At 49.8% G+C, this 27,511-nt stretch overlaps 1 protein-coding gene across 1 annotated transcript in view; it reads right to left on the reverse strand.

Annotated features, from left to right (window-relative positions):
- Nucleotides 1-341: 341 nt before the first annotated feature.
- Nucleotides 342-27,511, reverse strand: part of LOC125626495 (aldo-keto reductase 1B) — a 42,122-nt gene continuing 14,952 nt past the window's right edge. Inside the window, exons 2-10 of the mRNA XM_048829535.2 lie at nt 11,415-11,582; nt 9,406-9,522; nt 8,080-8,157; nt 6,397-6,513; nt 5,194-5,300; nt 4,185-4,272; nt 3,892-3,975; nt 2,919-3,007; nt 342-792 (exon numbers count right to left, since the gene is read on the reverse strand). Coding sequence (XP_048685492.1) covers nt 753-792; nt 2,919-3,007; nt 3,892-3,975; nt 4,185-4,272; nt 5,194-5,300; nt 6,397-6,513; nt 8,080-8,157; nt 9,406-9,522; nt 11,415-11,465 — 771 coding nt within the window. The 5' untranslated portion in view covers nt 11,466-11,582 and the 3' untranslated portion in view covers nt 342-752. The remainder of the gene's footprint in view (nt 793-2,918; nt 3,008-3,891; nt 3,976-4,184; nt 4,273-5,193; nt 5,301-6,396; nt 6,514-8,079; nt 8,158-9,405; nt 9,523-11,414; nt 11,583-27,511) is intronic.

Here is a 27,511-nt window from a genome sequence, read left to right on the forward strand (position 1 = left end):
AAAGGGCCAGAACAGGCACAACCTCAGCGGGACTGAAGTGATCGGGTTGGTCTTCAGTACGGGGTGCATTCTGCCCACAGTAAAAACGTCTGTGACTCCAATTGATAGAAATATTCCAGTTAGTACGACTCTACCCCCGCACTGTAAACTAACACGGCGGGGCAGAACATAGCTGAAGCATTTAAATTGCTGAAGATTTTGAACAGGAGACTGCAAATCCCAGGTTGCATCAAGTTAAAGGCGCTTTGGTTCAGTCTGCTGTTTAACAAAATCCCAGTTGTTCAGTGCTTGGTGAAAGTCCCCTGAAAAATGAACACATGGACTTGAACCAGAGCCCCGGGAATGCTAAATGCTGTCATTGGGCAGCTGGTTTTTATTGTGTTACTGAAAAAAAATCAAGGGAACATTACAGAAGCATCTAATCCTTTACCCCCACATCTAGAAACTGTCTCAAGAGAACAAATAGCTTATCAAGATCCCCCCTTACCCTTTGCTAAGCAGATATTTAAAATCACCCATGTAAAATTCTTCTCCATTCTCATGTAATTTTAAATAGGCAAATAAAACGTAATTAGGTGTAGCCCCGGTGTACAGGTAGGCAAGTAGATTTTAGTTTACCTTGCCTAGTAAGTTTTCATAAGGATTTTGAGAGGCTGATATGGATCATTTCAAAAGCTTGCCAATACATGCAGTTGATTTACTGGGAACCGGATCTTCCACGATTGACTTGCCATTTCTCTAGGCCACGATAGTTACTTGTCACCGAATGGGAAGTGTTTGTGTGTGTCCATCCTGGAATAAGAGACAAATACAGCCTAAGTAAATAATAGAATCATAGAAGATTGGGGTTGGAAGAGACCTCAGGAGGTCATCTAGTCCAACCCCCTGCTGGAAGCAGGACCAACCCCAACTAAAATCATCCCAGCCAGGGCTTCATCAGGCTGGGCCTTAAAAACCTCTAAGGATGGAGATTCCAATAATCACAGCCATTCAGAATCTTCCATGTAGAAGCTTTTTCAAGAAGCAATACAGTGCAGTAGCCAGCCACTTCTTCTCACATGTAATAGGAATAGCCAAAATAGGGAATTTAAACCTTTAATTTAAAATGCATTAACCCAGGAGTTTAATTAAAAGAAACACAAATAAACCAAGCCCATCCCTCTCTGGATTTCCTGGTGCGTTCTGTTCCGTCAGCCGCCCATCCTGCAACAGATCTGCTAGTAATGGGTTGCGCCAGCAGGTGTTTAAACCCAGAATCTCTCCAACTAAAAGGATGAGCCAGTCCTGCTTTTTAGCTCCTGTTGCATTCAAAGACATAAGGGCCTTGATCCTGCTCCCAATTAAGTCAATAGAAAAACTCCCATTAACTTCCCCAGGGCAATATCAACCTCTGACGACAAAAAGAGGCTCAACTTAGTGGGCCGCCAACAGAGTTTGGTTGTGAAACCCCTGCCCTTCCTGCAGCATGGGTGAGTAGACTGGGAGATGTGGGTTTTGCTTGGAGGACTCTGAAGCAGGTCACTTTGGACTAGATTCACAAAGCTTAGGGCTGAGAATTCCACTTGCTGGCAGGGCACCATGGGCGGGGGGGAGTGGTTTAGACGTTGGAACGCTTAAGTACCTTCATGAATCTGGGCCTCTGTGATCTACTGCTGAAAAGTGTTATATAAGGAGCTAGATTTTATTAGATGAGAGAGGGGCTCCAGTAGGGAAAAGGTTGACAACCCATGCCTTAGCAGGTCAGCATTTTTCACCCAAAATGCTGCCTCCCCAATTAAAAATGGCTTTTTGATCAAAATGAAAATGTCATTGGATTGAAAATTTTCAGCTGTTGAAAACCAGAAGTTTTCTTTTTGGGGCCCATCCCCTCTTTTCAGTGGAAACAGGGAAGAGGAGGAAGGGGAATTTCTTCTAAATTTTCCTATCATGAAAAGACAGAAGTTCTGCAGGGTCATTTTGTTCATATTTTCAGAAGGAAAGACAGACGCAGCTTTATCTTTTAACCAGCTCTACGGCTGATTGAAACATCTTTCAGAGTAGCAGCCGTGTTAGTCTGTATTCGCAAAAAGAAAAGGCGGCCTTGTGGCACCTTAGAGACTAACCAATTTATTTGAGCATCAGCTTTCGTGAGCTTCACCACGGATGCATCACCACTAGAGAGCATCAAATCCACATTCTCCTAGCTCAGGTTATGCTACTACTGACCCCGCCCTCCACCCAGGCGAAGTCTCTTTGGGTCCCATGCTGGCCTTTCCGATTTGCAAGCCCTGCCACCAGGGAAGATTGGATTGCGTGTATTGCACAGGGGCCAATAGGGTCAGTGGTTAAACAAACAATGGCAACACTTCAAACGTATTACACTGGATCTTCAACGTGCTGCTCAAACCTTTGTGATTTATCCCTGGCCTCGGAGTGGGTTAGCATCAGTGAGGAAACAACTCCCTTTATAACAGGTGAGACCCACACTGGAACAACCCCACCTGAAGCTAATGGGGACGGTCGCTGCTGGGTTTGGTCCCTTACCTACTTCACTGTGGGTTAATTAACTAATGTTGGCAAGGTGCTTTGAGATCCTTACATGAGTAGATGCTACTCAATATCTACCTCCTATAGAAGCCCTGCAGATGAAAAGCAAAGACTCATTATCCCCATTTTGCCTGTAGGGAAACTGAGGCAGGGGGTGGGAAGTGACTGGCCTCAGGTCACCCAGCAGGGCAGAGGCAATGCTAGAAATAGAACCCAGGTCTCCTGCATCCCCATCCAGTGCGCTAGCCCCTGGGCCACATGACTGAAAGCATCCACTGCTTCCTAGCCTGCAAGCTTCCCTATGTACGATCACTAGCTGGGCCCCGAAGGCAAGCGCACAGTTGCACATGGATACATTTTTTTAGTTAGACGAGCCTGTTTCAATCACTCACCCCATCAGTTTCCATTTAATAAATCGCGTGTTGCAGTTTAGTCCTTCCAGCGTCTGGATTTCTTTGTGTGTCAGCTGAAAGTCATACACCTACACAGAAGAAACAGCCTTTGAACCCAAGCCAAGGGCTTTCTGGGTTCGGAGGTCTGCAGGGAGACGCAAGGCCCCAGCAGAGCATGGAAGTCGCGGGTGGATATTCTGTAAGGCTGGGAAATGCAGCCCCTTGGAGGCTGGATACAGGGAATGGCAGGGTGTGGGCGTAGGATTTCCCCGACACGCACACAGGAGGTTACTGCGTGGCAAGTTGCTGTGCTGAAATTCACCCCCTGCCTTGCCCCACAGCAGACAGGCCCAGACACTTCGTGTGTCTCTCTCTCTCCGAGGTGAAGAGCAGATCTACTGGGTGCCTGGCCCGGCCCATTTGTTCAGCACAGCTCTGCCAAACAGGCATGGCCACCCCCTCAACTCCTCAGTGAAAGGACAAAAATCCCGCCCCCAGATGTACGGGCCACAATCTATTCCCACAGCTGCTTCCCTGGCCCGGACGTGTTTTCATCCGGATCGTCACAGCTGGAGCCGGGACAAGAATGGCTGTAGATGGCTTAAGAATAACTCTGTTAACGGGCTCCCCGGGTACTGCACGACCCCACCTCTCGCAAGGGGGGCCGTGCATGCCAATCAAGGCTGTTTAATAGCCAGACCTTGCTCTGTATTGTGTGTTCTACAAGGAGCAAATCCAGCTAGGTCTCCAAGCTACAAGCGTATCGCCGAACGGAGCGGCTAACCCTCAAGCTAGCAATACTTAAGGGTCCCTTGAACTAGCCGTTCAAATCCTGCTGGGTACAGCTCAGCTTTGGTACAAGTCCCCAGCCGTTGCTTGTGTGCAGCTTTTCACCCCGCTCTCGTGACATTAACACCTCAGCCATTCGCCAGGAGCGGAAGAGGGCTCCTGGCTCACTAGCCATCCCTGTTACCTCTGCGTTCTCCACGATGTGGGACGGGGTGATGCTTTTCGGGATGGTGGCGATGCCCCTCTGAAGGTGGAAGCGGATGAGAACCTGCAGAGAGGGCAGGAGGAGTTGGTGAGCCAAGGTACGTGGCTGGCGTGGTGGCCAGGAGGCACACAGCCAGCAGGAAAAGACACACACACACACACACACACATTTTTTCCACACTGCACCCACAAACCCCCACCCCCGTGTAGGTTAGATAGGATGTCGTGCGGCTATAGACAAACACCGCTAGGGCCAGTGCTGTCCCCCCTCACCTGAGCGCTGGTTTTTCCGTGCTTCTGAGCGATCTCATTCACCGTTGGATTCTCCAGGAGGGGCACCGGACTGTTCTTCCCCGTAGGGCTAAGGGAAGAGATTTGGAGAGTCCTGAACAACGGGCAGCCCTTTGCCAACAGAAGGCTGGTGGGTTCGAGAAATGGGGAAGGGAAAGCACTGAGGGTTTCAGTCACTCCCCCTGAGCCAGCCACAGGGTCGACGAATGCCCATTGGTGCTGCTGTGCAAACAACGGCTGCTAACAACAGCCAGCATCCCTCCCTGGCCCAGCTCACTTTGCCTTTCCCCTGCTTTGTCAACACGCGGCAGCCAGAACTCATCACGCAGAGGGACCCCTGTTACATTGACCTGACTCTTGATTAACTATTTATCCAAGAAAACAACAGAGAGTCTGGTGGCACCTAAAAGACTAACAGATTTATTTGGGCATAAGCTTTCGTTGGTAAAAAACCCCACTTCTTCAGACTTCTTCACTAACACGGCTACCCCCTGATATTTATCCAAGATAAATGAATCCAGTAAATGCTATTGGATTCTTCTCCCCCTCACACGAGTGTAAGTCCCAAGCCAGTGAAATCAAACCGGAGAGAGAGCAGAATCCAGCTCAGTTAGCGTATCGAAGATCTCAGCCACACCTTGGACGGGTGGGCCGGGTTACCGGCCACGAAGCTCGAGAAGAGAAGGACCCAGCTTGTGTCTCAGAGCCAGCCCAGGCTGAGTTTGCAGCTGTGGCCGCTGGAAGAAACACCTCTCAGGCACTCCAGCTCACACTCACTCCATCTGCCAGTCACCACTGAGCCCCGTGATGCTGGTTCAGGCAGAACTGCTGCTTTGTGCTGTAGCTGTGGGTCTCTACTGTCCCCAGAAGGGTGATTTCCGAGTCATCGGCATGGACTCTGGGGCAGCAAGAACACCCCACCTTCTACCTCCCCCTCTTCTCTGATTAGCTCACTGGTCATTCTCCCTTTACAGGTCACTTTTGGACTGACCAGGGCATAGCAGGGCAGCCGAAGGGACTGTATGCGATGAGGACGATCCCCTTGGACCTGCAGTACTCCACCAGCTCGGGCTGGGTCAGGTAGGGATGCAGCTCCACCTGGTAGAGAAACAGTTATTGTCTCTCACGCCCACGTCCCATTGCCTCAAGGTGCTCATGAGCGGGCTCTGAAGGGCCGGGAAGTCCTTCCCGAGAGGGGGCAGCTTTCATCGGAAAACCCAAAGCTGGGGCCTGGTTTGCTGAATATCATGAGCCCCCGTAGCCCCAGGGTCAGGTGAGCTTCCCTCCTGCCCCGGGAAGGTCTCCTTCTCTGCCCAGCCCCACATGCTTCTCCCAGCATGCTGGACCGAGCATCAGATTCGGCCTCCTTCCTCCACACCCTGGCCTAAGAGAGAGGAAGCAAGGCTCCGGCTGCAGCTTTCTGGCAGATCAGGACCAATCAATTCCCCTTCTGCCTGCACAGCATTCCCCGGGGCCTCCTTCTGCAGCGTTAGCTATTGGCCAGTGACCGTGGCTGGCTTGGAGAACGGACACAGGACCGGCCGCAGGGAGGTTGATTGATTAGGCCCGTGGTCCTCAGCCTTCTCCAGGCCACACCCCACCCCCATGTTAGAGAGGCAGCTTGACCTACTTAGGGGCAATTCGGAGCCATGAGGCTTGGGTTCTGTTCCCAGTTGTGCCATTAACCTTGAGCAAGTAATTTCCCCCTCTCCAGGATTGTTTCCCCTTCGCCCGTCTTGTCTCTCTGGACCCCTGGCTTTTCAGTGCAGGGACTGTCTCATACTGAGCACAGTGGGGTCCCAAGCATGGTTGGGCTCTGTGCTTCTGGGAGTCCTTTTGGGGCCAAGCCCTCAAAGAGCGAGCACAACCTCTCTGGCTCCGCTCAAGCTGCGAACCCAGGCATTCGAATGATGCATTAAGCCCCCAAAGCCTGCTTAGCACAGTACGGAGGATGCCACAGCTGCAGGTTCCCAATTCTTGCTTGGGACCTTAAGCAGTGCAATGCAAAGCGAGCAGGAGCACTGCCTGGAGCGGAGACACGATTGCTACAGGCAGAGCAGGTGAGAGACACAAAAACTTCGGAGCTGCACAGAGCTGAAGGAGACTCACCCACCTGGTCTCGCTCATATCCTAGGAGCGGCCTACACCACCACAGGAAACGACATCGTTACCGGTGTAACTCACACGCCTTTACCTGGTTGGCGGCAGGCTTGATCCTGCACACGGACAGCAGCCTCTCCAGCTGGGAGATGTTGAAGTTGGAAACCCCCACCGATTTCACCAGGCCTTCATCCACCAGCTTCTCCATCGCCTGCCAGGAAAACAAAGAGGTGCTGGATGATTTTGTTGGGGAGTGGTCCTGCTCTGAGCAGGGGGTTGGACTAGGTGACCTCCTGAGGTCTCTTCCAACCCTAATCTTCTAGGATTCTATGCAGCAGGTCATGGGCTGGGCCTACACAGCTGGGGAAACGCAGGGGGCTGCTGGAATAACGGGCAAGTGACAATGCACTGGCTGGCTTTGCCGGGGTGCTGGAATGCTTGCAGCTGCCACCGGCTTCACCCGGAGCTGTGGGTGCTCAGCACCTGTGTCAAACTAACCCAAAGCCCTCCACCTCCTTAGGGACGTCGGCCCAGATCCTCGAAGGGAGTGAGGCACCGGTGCCTGAATACCTTTGAGGAGGTGAGCCCCGGTGCATGGACCAAGCCCAGCGATTGGTGCTCTCACGTGCCACAGAAGATCCTGCCCCAGTGCTTATGCTGGCAGAAGAGGGTCCCGATTGTCCTGCCCACCATTCGGTCCTCCACGCCCACCCAGGGCAGGCGTGCAGCTCCTGCAACGATTGTGATCAATCGGATTCAAGTGGCAAAGGGCTGATCTCCATCTCTCCACGTGCTTAGGCTGGACCTTCAGGCAGTGCCGAGAACGGAGCGCCTTAAAAACACAGCCTCTGCCTTGGGCACCCACACAGGACAGATTTGCCAGGCGAGCTGCAGTGACGGGCCCGAATTCGGCCTTCTGCACATGCCCAGAACGACGGAGGTGGAAGGCCTCTCGGGAAGCGGGCTGCCCGGCAGAAAAGCCACTCGTTCAACGTCCCAGAGGGGCGTTCCCATTTCCGGAGGGAAAGGGCAGCTGGGTTGGAAAGCCAGTGGCTCTGACACCCGGGAGCCGACCGGAAGCGTAGCTCTCTCCCCCTTTTGGAATGGGTTTAAAAATATTTCCGTCGGCACGCAAACGCAGCCTGTCTCCTCCCGCGAAGCATTAGCTCCTTCTTGGGGCCTTTGTGCATTTTAAATGAGGCCATTCCATTGTCTCCAGCCAGACTAAAAACCTGCCCCGGCTCGCAGCTCTTAACCTTGCTGGTAATTACCAATTGCTACGGTGGCAGGCGCATTCAGCCTGCCTCTCTGTCTCTTGCAGCCAGACAGCAGAGGCTGCTGATGGGAAATATACGTGAGGAACACGAGTCAGCCATGGAGATCGTTACGACTGGAGGGGGATGGGCAGCCTATGCTGCTCTTTCCCTGCTGCTCGCTGAGCACTATGGGCGAGCCCATCGAAGCCAATGAGAGTCTTTCCACTGGCTGGAAAGGGCTTTGGATCAGGCCCTGTGTGCTTATGGTATCCATCAATGGTGCACATCACCGAGGCATGCAGGAGGTGGGAATCCGGGCTTCCCCTGATAAGGGATCCCTTCAAGGGGATCCCTTCCATCCTAAATACCTCCATGTAGCTCAGCTGCCCTATCCCATCGCTACTGCGCCTTTAGCTCACATAGTAGCAGCTTGGGCTGAGGTGCAAAAGGTCCCAGGTTCTGTTCCTGCTCGTGACCCCCCATGAACATCATTACACTTGGCCTGATGTGTGGCCTCTTACCCTCCAGGTGTCCACGTAGTCCACATCCGACTGCAGAAGCAACCCGTCCTTTTGAGGCATGAGCTCCTCGTTGATATTCTGCAGGGGAACAGACCAAGAGCCACTTTCTAGGGTGAAGCATCCCATGGGCATCTCTGGAACTGCTGAGAGTCCTGCCCCGAGTTGACCTGACTTGCCAAGAATTAACGAGTGGCCAGGCATCAAACACCCGCGCTGGCCCGTTCATCCCCGGGGAATGCCCACCACTTCTGTCAGAGTTATTGCAACAGGAGGAAGTGTGAAAGAAAGCCAGGGGCACCAGATTTTTTGAGCTGGATGATGCAGTGTCAGTGAGGTCTGCAGGGGGCTTTTCTAGAGAGCGAATATCCCGGCCTGATTGCTTGACCCCTCTCCCACTATTCCAGTCACGGGGAGGCAGTCCAGGCTCATGAGCTCAAAGGAGAATGAGGCTGGGTCTCAACGTGGATAGGAGACTCCCCTGCTGTGGTGTTGCCGAGCCGGCACACGTCCAAGTAAGTGTAATTGCCCCAAGAGAGTTTAACCCTGGTGTTCTCACAGGTCCCCTTCCTCTTACCAAAATCGCCCAGAGAGCCTCATTGATCAGGATGACTCTCTGGCCTACCCAGGAGGCCCATCTACAGTAACACAATGCCCAGCACCCGATTGCCCTCAACTTCCCCTACAGCTCCAACTGGATCCTCTCATTTTCTTCATTTCCCAGCCTAACCTATTTTGCTGTTAAACAGTTGCTGTGTGCCACCCCAGGGGTGGCAGCGTTCCAGGTGCCAGGGAAGTGATCCTTTATTGTCTCCAAATGGCACCTTGGACCTACATGAGTCAAGTTCTCTATCGGCTTATGCCACCCATCCATGGAAGTCAGACAACGTGGCCTGGTTATGCCACGTTTCTAAAGCCCTTGTTGCACCTTCCATCCAAGTAGCTACAGAACCTTTACCTTGGCCTTGAGCACCTCCTGCCCCTGGGGAGCAGGACAGTGCTATTATTTCCATGCAGCACAGGGAGAACTGAGGCCCAGGGTCTATCAAGTGATTTGCCCAAGGTCGTGTTTTAAGTCTATGAGTCTCAGATTCACATTTTAGCCACGAGAACCCGCTTTCTAGAAGCGCAAAAGGAAACCAGACAACACCCTCAGGGGCTGTCGACCTGCCACGGAGGGACAACCCAGCCTGCCTTGTTTTGCCTCCTGATAATTACGAACGGAAACCCAGTTCTGTCCTGCACTGACTCATCACCGTGTAAACTGCTGTGTGGCTGAGGGGAAGAAAGGGAACTAAATGCCATCAGCTCAGAGAGAAGCCACCTTACCAGAAAGCCCATTGGAGAGTGCATGAGATAGAGATCCAGGTAATCCAGCTTCAGCATCGTCAGGCTTTTCAGGAAAGCCGGCTTCACATCCTGCGGGGCGTGGAAGCTGTTCCATAGCTGCCCAGAGAGGATAGTTGCATTATTCATTGCATTCCAGGAGCACCTAACCAAAATGAGGGCCCCCTGTGCTGGGCACTATCCGAGAGAGACAGTCCCAGCCCTGCCGAGCTCACAGTCTACATAGAAGAGACAGACACAGGGTGGGAGGAGAAGTAAATTACTCCAGGTCACACAGCGAGAGACAGAGCCCAGGTTTCTAGACTCCCAATCCACTGTCTGTTCTACTGGACCAGGCTGCCTCTGTAAAATGGGGGCATGGTCAGAGAAAGAGTAGAACAGGAGTATAATGAGCTGTATAGATGGGAAACTGAGGCACAGAGAGACTCTGTGACTCGGTCATAGCGGGAGGGTGTGACAGAGCCAGGAACTGAAGCCAGATCTCCTGAATCCCAGTCCAGTGGCTTCACCCCAGCACCATCCTTCCTCTCAAAGATCAAAAACGGACATCCCTTTCCCCCAGTATTTTACTCTATACAAATGAAGTGTGTCCACCAGGCCTTAGAGCAATAGGTCAAATGTTGCTCTTCATTCCATGTCCCCGCTCCTATTGGTCCGCTCTTCTCAGCAAATAACCAGGAGGAGGAGCCAGCACCATGTGACCAATCAGCTCTGAGGTACACCCAGCTTGGAAATCTCTTCTATTTAGCATTTCATTGCTGCTGATTGTTGTAGGCACCTACCATGGGTCTTTGTTACTTGCATCATAAACGGAGTCTTAGATAATATCATAAATAGAGCTTAGTCTTGAGAAAAGACGACTGACCCGATAACAGTCTTGAAATATGTGAATGGCGGTTATAAAGAGGACTGTGATCAATTGTTCTCCATGTTCATTGGAGGTAGGACAAAAAGTAATGGGGTAAACTGGCAGGAAAGGCTATTTAGGTTAGATATTTATTTAGGCTTCCAAGGGAGTTCGTGGAATCCCCTTGCTGGAGGTTTTTAAGACCAGGTTGGACAAAACTTGTCTGGGATAGTCAAGGTTTACTTGGTCCTGCCTCAGTGCAGGGGACAGGACTTGATGACTTTTCAGGGTCCCTTCCAGCCCGACATTTCTATGATTCTATAGTAGCTATGGGTGTGCTCCACAAAAGTGAGATGTTTGTATATATGTAGATAGACAATAGATTAGTGTTCTCAAATGGCATACAAGAACACTTAGCACTACTGGACAAAAAATGGAATTTGAATCCTGTGGAAAATTCCAACAAATTGAAATTTCTAGTGGGGTGAAAATTCAGAAAAGTTTCTATTTGGAAATATTGAAACTTTTCAGTTTGCTCAGGTCAAAATAATACAATCTGGACTAACATAAAAATATGCAAGTGGAAGTTAAATAAAATGGGAAAGTCGAAACGATGTGTTTTGACATTTTTTCCATTGCAACTTTGCCAAAATTGAGATGTTTCTGCAAAATAGTTTAGATTCCGACAAAATTGTATTTGCCAATGGAAAAAAACTGTCCCATTGTCCATTTTTGATCATCTCTAGTAAATTAGAAAGTTTAATAACGTTGTTGTTCTGCACTGGGAATGGCAGCTCTTTGACAATTGTGTTTCAATCCACAAGGCACACAGTACAGTCAACATCAAGCCTTCATGAGTCAGGCCCCCCTAGAATCCATGAGATTGGCTTAGAAAGCCATAGGGTCTTATTTGCCTTCCGGCCTTTGGGGGGGGAGGGTGTCTCATTTTGCAGCTTCTGTGAATAACCGAGAGGGTTAGGAAATCATTTTTTTATTTAATGGAGGCTGAAATTTTCATCGTATCATGAGTCCAGAAGCAGAGGCCACGAGAAAAAAACCACAACACCCAGTATCCCAAGTCTTGGGGTAACTTAGAAAGAATTAGCAATCCTGGGCTTCTGTCTGGAAGGGAAACGGGGCTCACCTTGCTCACCACATAAAGTTCGTCTCTCTTCAGCCTCCCTTCCCCCAGCATCTTTTCAAAGGCTGCTCCGATCGCGGCCTCGTTCTGGTAAAAATAAGCACAGTCGAAGTGCCGATATCCAGCATCTAACGCTACCTGTAGGGCTTCCTGAGCAGCATCCGGGGGACACTGCAAAGAAAGCAATAGACGCATCACTGGTTGCTATCTAATCTTCCCCCGAGCCACATTCCTGGGGCTAACGAGCTACACTGATTTACAGCAGCCAAAGACATGCTCAATAGCTTGAGATCTCTCAAGCCAAACCCAGGGCCAGGCCTTGTCCACACTTGGGTAGGAGATACCCCCAGGGAATGGCTAGGTGCTGCAAATTCCACACATGGTGCTCGTCCTTCCAAGTCGGTGTTAAACCAAGGCCCCAGCATGGCACTGTGGTGCCCACGATGCCACCTTTCAGCTATGGTGCATAGCGGTGCTCCAGCCCACATTCGGTTGTCAAAAGGGTCCCACAGCTCCCCAGGCAAGAGAGCTTCAGCTGCAACTTTGCAGAGCCAAGACTCATGGAATATTTTGTTGCCTTGGAGATTAAAAGGGCTTTGGGTACACGCACAGACGGGGATAACAAGGCTGTCCTCTGCTGCACCAGTCTCTGGGGGCTCATACGCCAACAATCAACATCCATAGGCTCATAGGCACTTCAAACATTAGTTTCGACATGCTCTTGCCCTTCACGGGTTTGTAATAAACATTCACACACTTTGAGCTTATGCTCAAATAAATTGGTTAGTCTCTAAGGTGCCACAAGTCCTCCTTTTCTTTTTGCGAATACAGACTAACACGGCTGTTACTCTGAAACCATTCACACACTTCTAATAGGCCAAGAGTCATTGTCCCTCTCTTTGCTACCAGTCCCAGCAAAGTCTTCGGGAATTACCACGTTCTCCCTTGAACAAGGGGTCTGATCCTATGTCCGCTGAATTCAGTGGGCCTCTTTCTGCTAACTTCATGGGCTGTTAACATCTGCCTGAGCATTAACTCAGCCTTGTAAACATATTCACCTGATCTGGGCTGCGGCATCCTGCTGACACCCAGCCGCACCCTGGCTGTGTGCGGAAACAGAGCCGCCGAGAACCCTCTCTGTACCAAGCCTCCTTTAATTACAGCATTTACCCAAGAGTGGAGGCCGGCATGCCCCTGCCTGCATAGAACACGCAGACAAAGAGCGACCGCGGCATCCGACCCAAACAGATGAACCGGCACTTATGCAGGGTTGTTCCTGCCTTGGAACAAAGGGAAAGCAGGTGGGGAGAAGTGTAGGCCCAGCAGGAGTTATGCCAAGAGGCAGGATCCCTGGGGTAGATTGATCACAGCTGCACCCACCCCTTGTAGCGCCCGGGCTCTCTTGTTCTTGAAAACAATCAGCGTTTAACCTGCGCTCGATATCGGATGCTCAGTACATCATGCCACAGCACCGTCCAATGAGAGAGCCCGCAGTCGGGTGGGCTCCCTGCCTCCTTCTCCCATCTAGCCAACACATTGCTGAAGTCCTCAGTCAAACCACCCCTCCTCTCCCAGCTCCCTAATGTCCCGCTCTTCTCTCTAGCTGTGCTCTCCCGTCTCCTGCACTCTCGTGGGCCAATGCTGGGCTTTAGATCTCAGGCCCTGGCTGAAAATTCGCCCCCCTCTCATCCTAAAACACCTATTCGACAAGATCAGGGCTTGCGCCATGGTGCATTGGCGCAGATAACACCCACCCTGGACCTCCCCCTTGGGGCTGACAGAGAACATCTCATCTCCAAGGCTGCCAACCCAGCAGTCTTTCATCAGAATTCAATTCCCATCAAAGACCTCTTTGAAAGGAGATTAAGGTAGACAATTACCTCTCCCAGCTCTTTCTCGGGTCTCGTGAGTGCTGCTGGCAGCAGAGGCCTGAGTCAAGGCTGGCAAAGCCATGGGGCACCCCACAAGCGTTCCGTGTCCCAGGGAAGTTTATTAAAGGATTAAACCTACAACGATTATTTAATTGCACAACAAAGCAAACGGATCCTGATCGGCCTCGATGGGAAGCCGCTTCCCTCCATAACAAACGGAGCTCTGCCCTGGCACGGAGACATGAAAATCGCCTTGAGGACCAAGGATCCTTTGTGAAAGTAAGGACCATAGCTGGGGAGCAACTACATCTACCCCGTGACCACAGTAGCCCAGTGGGCTACCAAAAGGAACAGTTTTGCTGGCCGCTCTTTACCCTTCAGTAGCCAACATAGTTTCATGGATTGATTCTAATGGAACAAATCCCATTGACTTCAATGGGCTTTGGGTCAGCTGTTTGAAGTTTGCTGTGTTTTGTTTTAAATGCCTTTGGGATGAAATGGAGACGTTTGCAAGGAAAAAAACCTACTGTTGTCAAATTTGTTGAGCAACAAAACAAGAGCGGGATTTAAAAAAAAAAAATTCAAATCCAAAAAATATCAGTGAAAACATTGGGTTGATTGGCTGACTTTAGTTTCTTCACAGAACGTAACATCCAAGTATTTGCCAACGGGTCTACTCTGGCAAAAAAGTTTCAGAACAAAAGCAGCAGAACTGGTTCCCACGCCTACAGTCCCTTCTCTCTTATTTTCTCCCTCTCATCCAACCTCCCACCCAGTTTTTCCTGGCTCCTCTTTTTTGGTACAGGCTAACACTATTGCTGCAGAAGGGCAACCCACTAAGACCTCATCAACACTTGAAAGTGAGGCCAGTAAAACTATTTTGCTTGGTGCAATTTTCTTCCAAAATAGTCAGACCAGACAAAGATGTAGCTTTGCCTTTTACCTTAGTGTGGTTTTAACCACACAGGAAAAGGAATAAGCTGCCCTGATCTTTATAGGGGAATTGTTTTACTTCAAAATTGTACCAGGATAGTTTGAGTTGGCACAATTTTGTAGTATAGGCAAGTCCTGTGTGTGATTAGCCTGTAAGAGTCACTGCTGAAGGATCTCAAACACTTGACACAATTCAGGGAAGAATTAGACACAAAGAGCATTGGCAGTTGGACCAGCCAGGATCCAAGTTAAGAGACTTATTCAGCCTCATGCCTCAGGGAAGAGCAGAAGATCCACCAGCTCGCAGAAAGAAATACTGATGTTCAAAGTCAAAAAATGCTCACGTGCTCTGAAAAGTGACTGAAATGGCACCAGGAGCTGCCAGGATTATTGGCTTGCAGTGATTCTAGCTCAAATCTGTTCACAGTTTGCAAGTAAGGTCTGACCGAGGCCGGGGGTGTCATTAACAATAAGGGATGAGGAAGGCGGGCACAGTTGCAAGAGACAAGACTTTATCAAACGTGCCTAAGAGGCCAGTGTTACATGCCGAACCTCCGGTGTTTGTGCACCAGCAGCCTGGCCCCAGCATGCCTTGCTAAGCCCCTGATGCCTCCCCAAACCAGATCCCTCCGGAAACCTGACCCTCTTTCTCAAGTTCCACTCATCACGCTACAGACTTGGTGCTGCTCTTATACTCCGGCTTCTTTGCCCCCTGTGCACGTTACAGTTGCACCGAGGTTTGCTCTAAATTGCACCCTGCCTGCCCACATCCCACATGAGCCACTTGGGCTGTCAGGATTGCCAGAGTTGTAGGAACACCTTGGCCATCTCCCCCTTGTACTTCACAACAAATGCAGATTTATTAATTTTTTTTTTAATAGCTTTGATTGAATCCAATGACAACAAACAGAGGACAGTGCTTCTCAGCGCTGGAAAGCCAGCACCTGACATAGGTGTTATGCATTCATTCTGCAACTTCCATTCTCTCTTAGGACCACTGAAGTCAACAGGAGTTTAAACATTAGACTTCAGTGGGTCTAGAAAGTGGTCCTCAAATGAGTATCTGCCTCCTGTAAATCGACTGCCAGTGAACTCAAAATACTGTTATGTGGAGGATGTTAATGATCTTTGATCTATAGACAATCACAGACCTGGTTAAAGCCAATGCATGTGCTAAACACCTTTCTTCCAGGCTCAATAGAAGGAGCAATTAAGCCCCTTTATGTCATGAGATACCGAATAACAGTAGAAGCCACCACGCAAGCCAATGGCAAGATCAGAAGCGGAGCCATATGGGCTTCCCTGATTGCAAACACAGAAGCTAGGCTGTGGCAATTGTTTGGCAAGGTGTGTGTGTGGGGGTGTATTTGAGCAGAAACCAAGCAGACAGAGAGAGAAGCAGTTGTGTGGGGGAGCAGAGAGAGCGAGCTCCTTGTGGCCTGGAACTGCTGGAGAGGTAGGCTTGGAAACTGAAAGCCAGGAAACTGCTTGCTGTTTGTTTTTAATTGTTTTCAGGGAAAACAAGCAAACTGGAGGTGCTTTCTTTGTAAACAAAACAGGATCCAACCAAACAAATACCTATCGTCAGTTTCTCCTCCTAACTGAAACAGACTTGCCAGATCCTGATAATTTCCTCAGTGCTGGGACTAAGGGGGCAATGGTACTTAACATGTTTGTAAAGGCTAGCATGGACACTCCCCACACATCTAATCATGTTTGTGGTTTACTCGGTGCTATGTCTTCACTGCAAGAGGTGCATTTACACAGAGATCGCTACTTCGATGTAAATTCCAAGTGGAGACAAGGCACAGGGCTTTATGTTTTTACCCCAATGTACCCCTTAAAGTAAAATCCTGAGGGATGAAGGGTGGGGAAGAGGGTTGACGTCAACTAGCTACATCAAGGTAAAAACTACCACTGCCTTGTCTCCAGCAGGATTTTGTTTCAAGAGAGCTATCTCGAGGGATCAGCAGACGGTAAACTACAACCATGTGCCGCAGCTGGATCAAGCGTGAGGGGAACATCCCGACTAGTGTTCACAAATGCGTTCTGTACCTCGAGTGAGTCAGTGACCCGGAGCTGAAAACGTCCAGCAAAGACGTGACTCTGAGAATGGGAGCGTCCGTAGCCCAAGGAATTTATAACAGGTTATAAATAAATACGATTGCATTGCCCAGATTCTGAACTGCCCCTTGGAAAAGACCCAGAAATACCCAACTGCAGCCCAGAACACGGCTGCCTTCCCTGCCTGGCAATACACCGGCGGATGCCTCATCAAAACATTGAGCATATCTGCGGGGACGGGACAGCTCCAGCCGCTAGGCTGTGTGAGAGTCGGTGTTGTCAGAGCTGACATGAATCTGCTGTCTGAAAAGACAGCGAGATGCCACGCAGGGTTTAAACTCTATTTGAACTCGAGCAACAGCACTGAAATTCAGCTAGTGCCAGTCTCTAATGCCCCTTGGTCATTAGGCCCTTGGGCTTCTGGGCTTGTGTTCTCGCTTGTTCTGGCGGCTTTGATTTTAAATGCACAAAGGGAGAGGACAGGAGGAAACTGGCTAAGATTACACTGAAACATGGAGTGCGGGGTGGGGGCACTGAATCAAAGGCAGATGTGTTCATGTTGGCTCTGAGTTCCAGGAGCCCAGTGGGTCGCAGAACTAGGCATGGTCTGGATCAATGGTTCTGCTTTCGACCGGTCTCTGTGCTAAGCTTCAGCTTTGTTCAAACCAGAGCCCCCTGCCTGACAACTCAGTTGCTTTCGATTAAAGCCACCTTTGTTTAGATTTGGTCTAGAGGCCTCATCCTGAAAGGGGCCACGTGCCCCTTGGAACGTACTCTGTACCCTCAACTCACTGCGAGGACGCTGCTTTGGGATCAGCACGCTGCAGGCTCGGGCCCTACATTTTTGATCCCAGCTTGTGTGGAGCACCCGCAAGCCTCATCGACGTCAATGGGAGTCGAGAGCACTTGGGGCTAGATTCACAGTGGGCTGAGGACACTGCAATGCTGAGTGCTAGGTGCCAGGGCTCCTCCCGCATTGTTTGGTGAAAGTTGGGCACTGTACACAGGGGTTCTCAGAAGCGAACGGGCTGAGCAGGGAGCAGCCTATGTAAGCTCGGAGTGAAACGCAGAGGGACAGGGCAGGGCCAGATCCACAAAGGGAGCCAGGTGCCTAACTCCCACTGACCTGGGGCTCAGGCACTTGAGTGACAGGCCAGAGGGCGGTGTCTCTCTCCACTCTGGATCCTCAGCTGTGAGCCCTCTCTGGGAGCGGAGCCCTTTCTCAGGAAAAAAAACAAAAGAGAAAAAGCTTCCCCTTTACCCCCCCCCCCACACACACACACACACGCTCACTGGGTAAGTGGGAAAGGCAGGTTTAAGCCCTTGCTTCAAATCGGGCAGAGCAGGGCTTCAAACCTAGGTCTCCTACAACCCCCGTGAGTGCCCCGGCCACTGGATCCTGATCAACACAGACACACACCGCGGCCTGAGTGGCTTGTGGGTGGGTCTGGTGTGCTTGGAGCATATCTGTCGGATCAGGCCCTGCAGGCGAGATAGGCAGAGGAAATCCTAGCTGGAGAATCCCACTGGGGTTTAGGCCGTGATTTTGTGAAGGTCCGTGAGCCTGAGCGGTTGGTCTTCGGCACCTAAAGAGACACTTAGGCACTTCAGTCCCTTTGTGAAACCAGCCCTTCGCCAGAGCACTCCAGCATCTTGCCGGATTGCGCCCTAGAGGAGCGTGACCCATCACCGATCTCTCGAAGGAGCTGCTCTGAGGGGGAGCACGTGGCTGAACACAAGCCCCAAAGGAGGAATTTGCCACTCTCAATAGTTCTCAGATTTCACTGAAGAAGGGGGAGCACCCCATACCCCTTCGCCTGGGGCTGCCACTGGTAATCCAGACACTCGGTGGTGCCTCCAGAGAGCCGCTACTCAGATCCAACTGGCTGGACGAACGCTTAAACTTGGATGATCCCTAATGACTGAAGAGGAGACAAGATGGAGGTTCGCCAAAGCCAGGGTGGAAACTCACCAAGATGCAGGTAGCGATGGGGAGAGAGGGGAGCAAATCTCAGCCGGGGGTGGGGACACAGCTGCATTTACTCATTAGTTTTGTTGCTTTTCCTTGTGCCAGCTGCCCAGTCCCGGCAGGGGCTGGACACAGACCGGGCAATCATGTGGCAGACCTGCCTTCCTTCCGCTGATCTCCATGGGTGTAATGTTATTACTACTGTCCCGGCACTCAGCGGAACAAGCCGCAGGCAATTTCAGTGCTGCGCATTAAGCAACTCAAATATGAAGTTAATTCTAACAGGGCACATTTTGTACCACATATGGATTAGAAGTTTTGGTGTGGGATTATGTAATGGATGCATAGGAAGCTTTCTATGGGTAAGCCTTAAAAAAAAAAAATGAAGTCAATGAGTCATCTACAGCATCTAAATTAAATCTTTTCATGCTTGGAATTTGATTTTGACCCTGTGTGATTTCCATGGCTATCTAGCGGAAGTACTTAGCTGGTTCCCACCACTGTAGGGTGTGGGCACCTCCCACCCTTTAATATATTTAGCCTCACAACCCCGCTGTGAGGCAGGGCTTTTCTCTTACTCCCACTGCACTGATGGGGGGAACTGAGGCAGAGAGGCTAAGCCAACTTGCCCAGGTTCTCACAGGATGTTTGCAGCAGAGCAGGAATTGAAGCTAGGTCTGCCATAACCCATGCTAACCACTGCCCCTCCTCTTCCTCAATATAGCAAGTCAGATTTCCAGCTAAGTGTCTTAAGGGCCAAATATCTAAGCGGTGCCAAGAAATGAGATCCAAACGGTGTGGCTTGGGGTGTCTCCAAACCTTGTCGGTGGTGGATTTGGGATTTTAGTGTCAGCCAATAGGTAGTGGGAAAATGCTAAGTTTGAGACCAGATAGAACAATGGTCCGATAACAGTACAGACCCTCCCACGTAGCCAAAAGCTGCTTTTAGGACCCGAGCTTCTGCTCTGTTGACTAAAGCTATGTGGGAATTGGGTCCCATCCCCAGTGAATGTCAGGATTTTTACTCAGGAAAATCAAACAGCCTCCAAAACTGAAGATTTTCTACCAAAACCTAAAAGTTTTCTGGCAATTTTTCTCCAAAATGTTCTCTTTTTGAGGGTGAGGGGTAGTGATTTGTGGGATTACTTCAGCTAAAAACCGTTAGCAAAACCATTTGGTTTTCTGCCAAAATGACTGGTTTTCCAAGAAAAAAATCATTCAAAGTACATTGATTTTTCTAGACAATTTCCATGAAATTTCTCACCTTTGTCCAAACCCCAATTTTTCATCAAAGCAAAGAGTTAACAAAAAAGATTTTCAACCACTCTCAAACCCTGCTAAGCGTGTGTATCACCATTCTGCCCCTTTATTGGGTGCCAGGCTAGGTGCTGAACAAATCAGTACCAGCTGCCATGTGGGATACATGACCTGCTTCTTTGCCCTGGTCTACACTAGGACTTTAGGTCGAATTTAGCAGTGTTAAATCGATGTAAACCTGCACCCATCCACACAATGAAGCCCTTTATTTCGACTTAAAGGGCTCTTAAAATCGATTTCCTTACTCCACCCCTGGATTAGCGCTTAAATCGATGTTGCCGGCTCGAATTTGGGGTACTGTGGACACAATTCGATAGTATTGGCCTCCGGGAGCTATCCCAGAGTGCTCCATTGTGACCGCTCTGGACAGCACTCTCAACTCAGATGCACTGGCCAGGTAGACAGGAAAAGAACCGCGAACTTTTGAATCTCATTTCCTGTTTGGCCAGCGTGGCAAGCTGCAGGTGACCATGCAGAGCTCATCAGCACAGGTGACCATGATGGAGTCCCAGAATCACAAAAGAGCTCCAGCATGGACCGAACAGGAGGTACGGGATCTGATCACTGTTTGGGGAGAGGAATCCGTGCTATCAGAACTCCGTTCCAGTTTTCGAAATGCCAAAACCTTTGTGAAAATCTCCCAGGGCATGAAGGACAGAGGCCATAACAGGGACCCGAAGCAGTGCCGCGTGAAACTGAAGGAGCTGAGGCAAGCCTACCAGAAAACCAGAGAGGCGAACAGCCGCTCTGGGTCAGAGCCCCAAACATGCCACTTCTATGATGAGCTGCATGCCATTTTAGGGGGTTCAGCCACCACTACCCCAGCCGTGTTGTTTGACTCCTTCAATGGAGATGGAGGCAATACGGAAGCAGGTTTTGGGGACGAAGAAGATGATGAGGAGGAGGAGGTTGTAGATAGCTCACAGCAAGCAAGCGGAGAAACCGGTTTTCCCGACAGCCAGGAACTGTTTCTCACCCTAGACCTGGAGCCAGTACCCCCCGAACCCACCCAAGGCTGCCTTCTGGACCCAGCAGGCGGAGAAGGGACCTCTGGTGAGTGTACCTTTTAAAATACTATACATGGTTTAAAAGCAAGCATGTGAAAGGATTACTTTGCCCTGGCATTTGCGGTTCTCCTAGATGTAGTCCTAAAGCCTTTGCAAAAGGTTTCTGGGGAGGGCAGCCTTATTGCGTCCTTCATGGTAGGACACTTTACCACTCCAGGCCAGTAACACGTACTCGGGAATCATTGTAGAACAAAGCATTGCAGTGTATGTTTGCTGGCATTCAAACAACATCCGTTCTTTATCTCTCTGTGTTATCCTCAGGAGAGTGAGATATAATTCATGGTCACCTGGTTGAAATAGAGTGCTTTTCTTCAGGGGACACTCAGAGGAGCCCATTCCTGCTGGGCTGTTTGCCTGTGGCTAAACAGAAATGTTCCCCGCTGTTAGCCACAGGGAGGGGGGAAGGTTGAGGGGGTAGTCACGCGGTGGGAGGAGGCAAAATGCGACCTTGTAACGAAAGCACATGTGCTATGTATGTAATGTTAACAGCAAGGTTTACCCTGAAAGAGTGTAGCCACGGTTTTATAAAATGTGTCTTTTTAAATACCGCTGTCCCTTTTTTTTTCTCCACCAGCTGCATGTGTTTCAATGATCACAGGATCTTCTCCTTCCCAGAGGCTAGTGAAGCTTAGAAAGAAAAAAAAACGCACTCGCGATGAAATGTTCTCCGAGCTCATGCTGTCCTCCCACACTGACAGAGCACAGACGAATGCGTGGAGGCAAATAATGTCAGAGTGCAGGAAAGCACAAAATGACCGGGAGGAGAGGTGGCGGGCTGAAGAGAGTAAGTGGCGGGCTGAAGACAGGGCTGAAGCTCAAATGTGGCGGCAGCGTGATGAGAGGAGGCAGGATTCAATGCTGAGGCTGCTGCAGGACCAAACCAGTATGCTCCAGTGTATGGTTGAGCTGCAGCAAAGGCAGCTCGAGCACAGACTGCCACTGCAGCCCCTCTGTAACCAACCGCCCTCCTCCCCAAGTTCCATAGCCTCCACACCCAGACGCCCAAGAACGCAGTGGGGGGGCCTCCGGCCAACCAGCCACTCCACCACAGAGGATTGCCCCAAAAAAAGAAGGCTGTTATTCAATAAATTTTAAAGTTGTAAACTTTTAAAGTGCTGTGCTTAAAGTGCTGTGTGGCATTTTCCTTCCCTCCTCCACCACCCCTCCTGGGCTACCTTGGTAGTCATCCCCCTATTTGTGTGATGAATGAATAAAGAATGCATGAATGTGAAGCAACAATGACTTTATTGCCTCTGCAAGCGGTGATTGAAGGGAGGAGGGGCGGGTGGTTAGCTTACAGGGAAGTAGAGTGAACCAAGGGGCGGGGGGTTTCATCAAGGAGAAACAAACAGAACTTTCACACCGTAGCCTGGCCAGTCATGAAACTGGTTTTCAAAGCTTCTCTGATGCGTACCGCGCCCTCCTGTGCTCTTCTAACCGCCCTGGTGTCTGGCTGCGCGTAACCAGCAGCCAGGCGATTTGCCTCAACCTCCCACCCCGCCATAAATGTCTCCCCCTTACTCTCACAGATATTGTGGAGCACACAGCAAGCAGTAATAACAGTGGGAATATTGGTTTCGCTGAGGTCTAAGCGAGTCAGTAAACTGCGCCAGCGCGCCTTTAAACGTCCAAATGCACATTCTACCACCATTCTGCACTTGCTCAGCCTGTAGTTGAACAGCTCCTGACTACTGTCCAGGCTGCCTGTGTACGGCTTCATGAGCCATGGCATTAAGGGGTAGGCTGGGTCCCCAAGGATACATATAGGCATTTCAACATCCCCAACAGTTATTTTCTGGTCTGGGAATAAAGTCCCTTCCTGCAGCTTTTGAAACAGACCAGAGTTCCTGAAGATGCGAGCATCATGCACCTTTCCCGGCCATCCCACGTTAATGTTGGTGAAACGTCCCTTGTGATCCACCAGAGCTTGCAGCACTATCGAAAAGTACCCCTTGCGGTTTATGTACTCGGCGGCTTGGTGATCCGGTGCCAAGATAGGGATATGGGTTCCGTCTATAGCCCCACCACAGTTAGGGAATCCCATTGCAGCAAAGCCATCCACTATGACCTGCACATTTCCCAGGGTCACTACCCTTGATATCAGCAGATCTTTGATTGCGTGGGCTACTTGCATCACAGCAGCCCCCACAGTAGATTTGCCCACTCCAAATTGATTCCCAACTGACCGGTAGCTGTCTGGCGTTGCAAGCTTCCACAGGGCTATCGCCACTCGCTTCTCGACTGTGAGGGCTGCTCTCATCTTGGTATTCATGCGCCTCAGGGCAGGGGAAAGCAAGTCACAAAGTTCCATGAAAGTGCCCTTACGCATGCGAAAGTTTCGCAGCCACTGGGAATCGTCCCAGACCTGCAACACTATGCGGTCCCACCAGTCTGTGCTTGTTTCCCGAGCCCAGAATCGGCGTTCCACAGCATGAACCTGCCCCATTAGCACCATGATGCATGCATTGGCAGGGCCCATGCTTTCAGAGAAATCTGTGTCCATGTCCTGATCACTCATGTGACCGCGCTGACGTCGCCTCCTCGCCCGGTATCGCTTTGCCAGGTTCTGGTGCTGCATATACTGCTGGATAATGCGTGTGGTGTTTAATGTGCTCCTAATTGCCAAAGTGAGCTGAGCGGCCTCCATGCTTGCCTTGGTATGGCGTCCGCACAGAAAAAAGGCGCGGAACGATTGTCTGCCGTTGCTCTGACGGAGGGAGGGGTGACTGACGACACGGCTTACAGGGTTGGCTTCAGGGAGCTAAAATCAACAAAGGGGGTGCCTGTACATCAAGAAGTATTTCAGGCAGGACTTCACGGAGGGTTCCAATAAGAAATGGTGCACCTAAGTTATTGTTCTTATTGGAACAAGGAGGTTAGCCTGGCCTCTGACTGATACATGCCTAGATTTACCTCGCTGCACCTTCTCTGTGAGTGACTGCAGTGTGACCTAGAGGAATGAGTCCCCTAGACAGGGGAGGAGGCAAATGAGTACAACACAAATCTGGTCTATTTCTTGTTTTGACCCACTCCATCTATCTTTTACATCTTTGGCTGGCAGCAGACGGTGCAGAAGGACTGCATGCCATCCACATCTCATGGCTGCTCGGCAGAAGATGGTACAGTACGACTGCTAGCAGTCCGTATCGCCTGCCCGCTCACCATAAGACGGTTCAATAGGACTGACTGCAGGACTAAAGAGAATGACCTGGTCAAGTCACTCCAAATTTAGTCCCTGCACCAATGTCTGCCCAGGCGCTCCCAGCCGACGTGGCCAGGAGCACCTCGGACATGACGATGATGGCTACCAGTCGTACTGTACCGTCTGCTGCCACAAGGCAAGGGGTTGCTGCTACTGTGTAGCAATGCTGTACCGCGTCTGCCAGCACCCAGGAGACATAGGGTGACGGTTACCTGAGCGGGCTCCATGCTTGCCGTGGTATGGCGTCTGCACAGGTAACTCAGGAAAAAAGGCGCGAAATGATTGTCTGCCCTTGCTTTCACGGAGGGAGGGAGGGAACGGGGGCCTGACGATATGTACCCAGAACCACCTGCGACAATGTTTTAGCCCCATCAGGCATTGGGATCTCAACCCAGAATTCCAATGGGCAGCGGAGACTGCGGGAACTGTGGGATAGCTACCCACAGTGCAACGCTCCGGAAGTCGACTCTAGCCTCGGTACTGTGGAAGCGCTCCGCCGAGTTAATGCACTTAATGCACTTAGAGCATTTTCTGTGGGGACACACACACTCGAATATATAAAACTGATTTCTAAAAAACCGACTTCTATAAATTCGACCTTATTCCGTAGTGTAGACATACCCTTAGACTTTTAATCCCAGCCCACGCTTTGTCGTGGACAGCTCTCTGCCCCTTCTTCTTCATGCCATGTGGAGCACAGAGGTGTGACAAGATTCTGGTCTCCTCTGCAAACATGTAGATTTCCCTGTGCCACGTTCTTTTTTTAAGAGAACCACCCTGTAGCTGACAGCTGTGGTCTATGCCCAGGAGTTGCAGGCCATGCAGCTGGCTTTAAACTCACGTCCAGTGGATGCTCTGCTCACCCAAGTGTGCAGAAATTCAGCAAAATGGGCTCCTTCCTACAGTGATTTGTTTGTTAGATTATGGGAACGTGCAGAAAGACATACAGAGATGGGGAAAGAGACACGTATAGGGATGACACTAGTTTGTTACACTGGATCATTGCCCAATCTTAGCGTTCCCTGCTTAGCTCCCCAGCACATGAGCGCTATGGGGGGTGGGGTGAGGGGTGGGAATCAGAATCCCAACACTTAACACCTTGAGTTTTGCAGCATTTGGATCCCAGAACTGGTTCCCACAGTACGGATCCATCTCCAATACGGAACATTCTGCAACACGGCAGGTGAGAACTGTGGTCGTTCAGCCCTTACGAAAATCAACTGGTTTAAAGTGGCGTTGAAATATCATAAGCGCTGTGCAAAAATATTTGTCTCCTCCATCCATAGGCCCAGAAACCCAGCATTTTTACCATTTAAGTATACAATAAATCAATTGGAACATAAATATTGTACTTACATTTCAGTGTATAGAATATAGACCAGTATAAACAAGTCATTGTCTAGAGGACATTTTAGTTTGTACGGACTTTGCTAGTGCTTTTTATGTAGCTTGTTGTAAAACGAGGCAGATATCTAGATGAGTTGATGTACCCTCGGAAGACCTCTGCATGACCCCAGGAGTACACGTACCCCTGGTTGAGAACCACTGCAAAACAAGCAGACACTTCCACTGCCCCCCCAGTCAAAATTTAACCTCAGAGAGAATCTGCTTTGAAAACCCAATTGCCAAAACAAACTGATACCAAAACAAAACGTACAATTTCCAGAAAGCTCTCCACTCCAGTAATGTTTTTGTCGCCTTTCTTAAATTTTTTTTTTTTTTTAATTACAAGCATGGGAAAGGCATTCCTAACAACATTGTTAATTTGCCCGGTCGCTGTAGTAAAAATGAAATATTTGGAGTACAATCAAAGGCTAATTCTTTAAAAGCCAAACTCAAATGTGCTAAGGAGTATTTTATACAATTGCTTGAAAGATGTAATTTCATAAACTAGTCACATTTATAACTCCTGAAGAAACAAGTTTTAGAAAAATTCAAACTCATCCCTACCACCCCCACCCTCCCAAAAAAGAAAGGACACCTTGCCTAGTGGGTAAAGCACTGAACTGTTACTTGTGAGTTCAATCCCCAGCCGTGCGATCTTGAGCAAGTCATTCTGATCAGCTCCTGCTCTGCAAATGGAGAAAATGCTTCCTTCGCCTGTCTTATCTAGTTACACCCTGGTCCTGCAAACGGTGGGCTGCTATGCCCAATACAGACCACCAAGGAAGCCACTGGTGCTCTGCCCATGCAGAGTTGCAAGATCGGGACCTTGGATTGTAAAATCTTTGGAACAAGAAGTGTTTAATACAGCCCCAAGCGTGGACAAAGCCTCTACATGCTACCATAATCCAAATAATTATTATAATCCTTTAGATAGCTACCAATCCATCAGCAACAAAGTTCTAAATCTTACGGACCTTCCTGATAAGTCATCCACTCCCTTAGGATTAAGAGAGATGTGGCAAACACTTCTATGGGGTTATTAAAGTGCAAATATTTTGGTGTGTAAAGTGAATTCTAGGGGTAGCGTCAGGTGGTGTATTTAAGGGCCTCAGCTTGCAACCACAGGATTGGGTCCAAAATGGTGAGCTAAAAATAAAGATAGGGGAGGAGATAACATGGCTCATTTGACATTGGGGACGTATGCCTTTCCCCGGCAGATGAGACTCTCCTTTTGAGAACATGACAAAGCCAAATTCTGTATACCAGGTATCTCGCTGAATTCCCAGACATCGACTGACATGGCTACAGGTCTTTTGACAGACTCCCTGCTTTTGCAGAACGTCATCTGGCTCCCACATTTGACAGTGGAAGGCAGGAGGGAGGTTGATGCGATGCTGGCCAGCACACTGCACCAGTAGTTAGCTAGTAGCCCCATAGCTTTTTGTGGACTGTAAGCTTTTATATTTAAAATATTCTAGTTTTAGTTGAAGAAACTTTTCCCAACCTGATCCTCCTCAGGGCGGACTTCCCGAGTCTTTAGGTAGCAATATTTGTTAAGCAATAATTTCAAGAGAGGTGGATGCCCCATTCAGCTCAATTGTGGGTTAACGCTGAAGCCTACTGGCCAAGTAAAATGCCAGTTTGCTCCTTATTCCAGGGCTGCCCATTGCAGCAGAAGCCTCCAGCTATTCTGGGAGAAGGGGTGTGGCTTCAGTGGCTCCATTTTCTCCTTCCCCTTCCGACTACTGATAACAGGGTTCTTTCAGTAGGTGCTACTCAAGAGATTTCAATGAGGACTCCATATAGCTCAGTGGAAGACGATTGGGTCTTAGAGCAATGCTGGGTTTGCAGTGCGAGCTCTTACGAGCACCGTGGTAGGGAAATTTAAATGGATTGGGCTACGGGAGACCCCGTGAATTTGAATTATTTTCATGTAATTAACTTTAAAAAAAAAAAAAATCCAATGCACACTGAAAATCTCCAGTTAAGCAGACGGTCTTATCTCGCCTGTCTGACAAAGAGACGGTCACATACTGCCCACTGCTTGCTACCCAACATAGCGCCAGACAAGCCTGGCACCAGCTGAAGACCCAGTGTTTTAACACGAACAGCAGGGGAAAGAGGACTTTGGGTTCCCTCGTTAGATATAATATTTTGTACCGCAAGAACCCTGTTTGGCCAGAGATCTCCAGCAGCTTTACAGCCATTTGATATACAGCGGTTTGCTGCTATTTAATAGCTAGTGGGCAAGTCTAATGATTCATATTGTGGTAGCACCCCGAATCCCTAAC

This window comes from Caretta caretta, chromosome 26 (genome assembly GCF_965140235.1).
Source record: "Caretta caretta isolate rCarCar2 chromosome 26, rCarCar1.hap1, whole genome shotgun sequence".
NCBI classification, from domain to species: Eukaryota; Metazoa; Chordata; order Testudines; family Cheloniidae; genus Caretta; species Caretta caretta.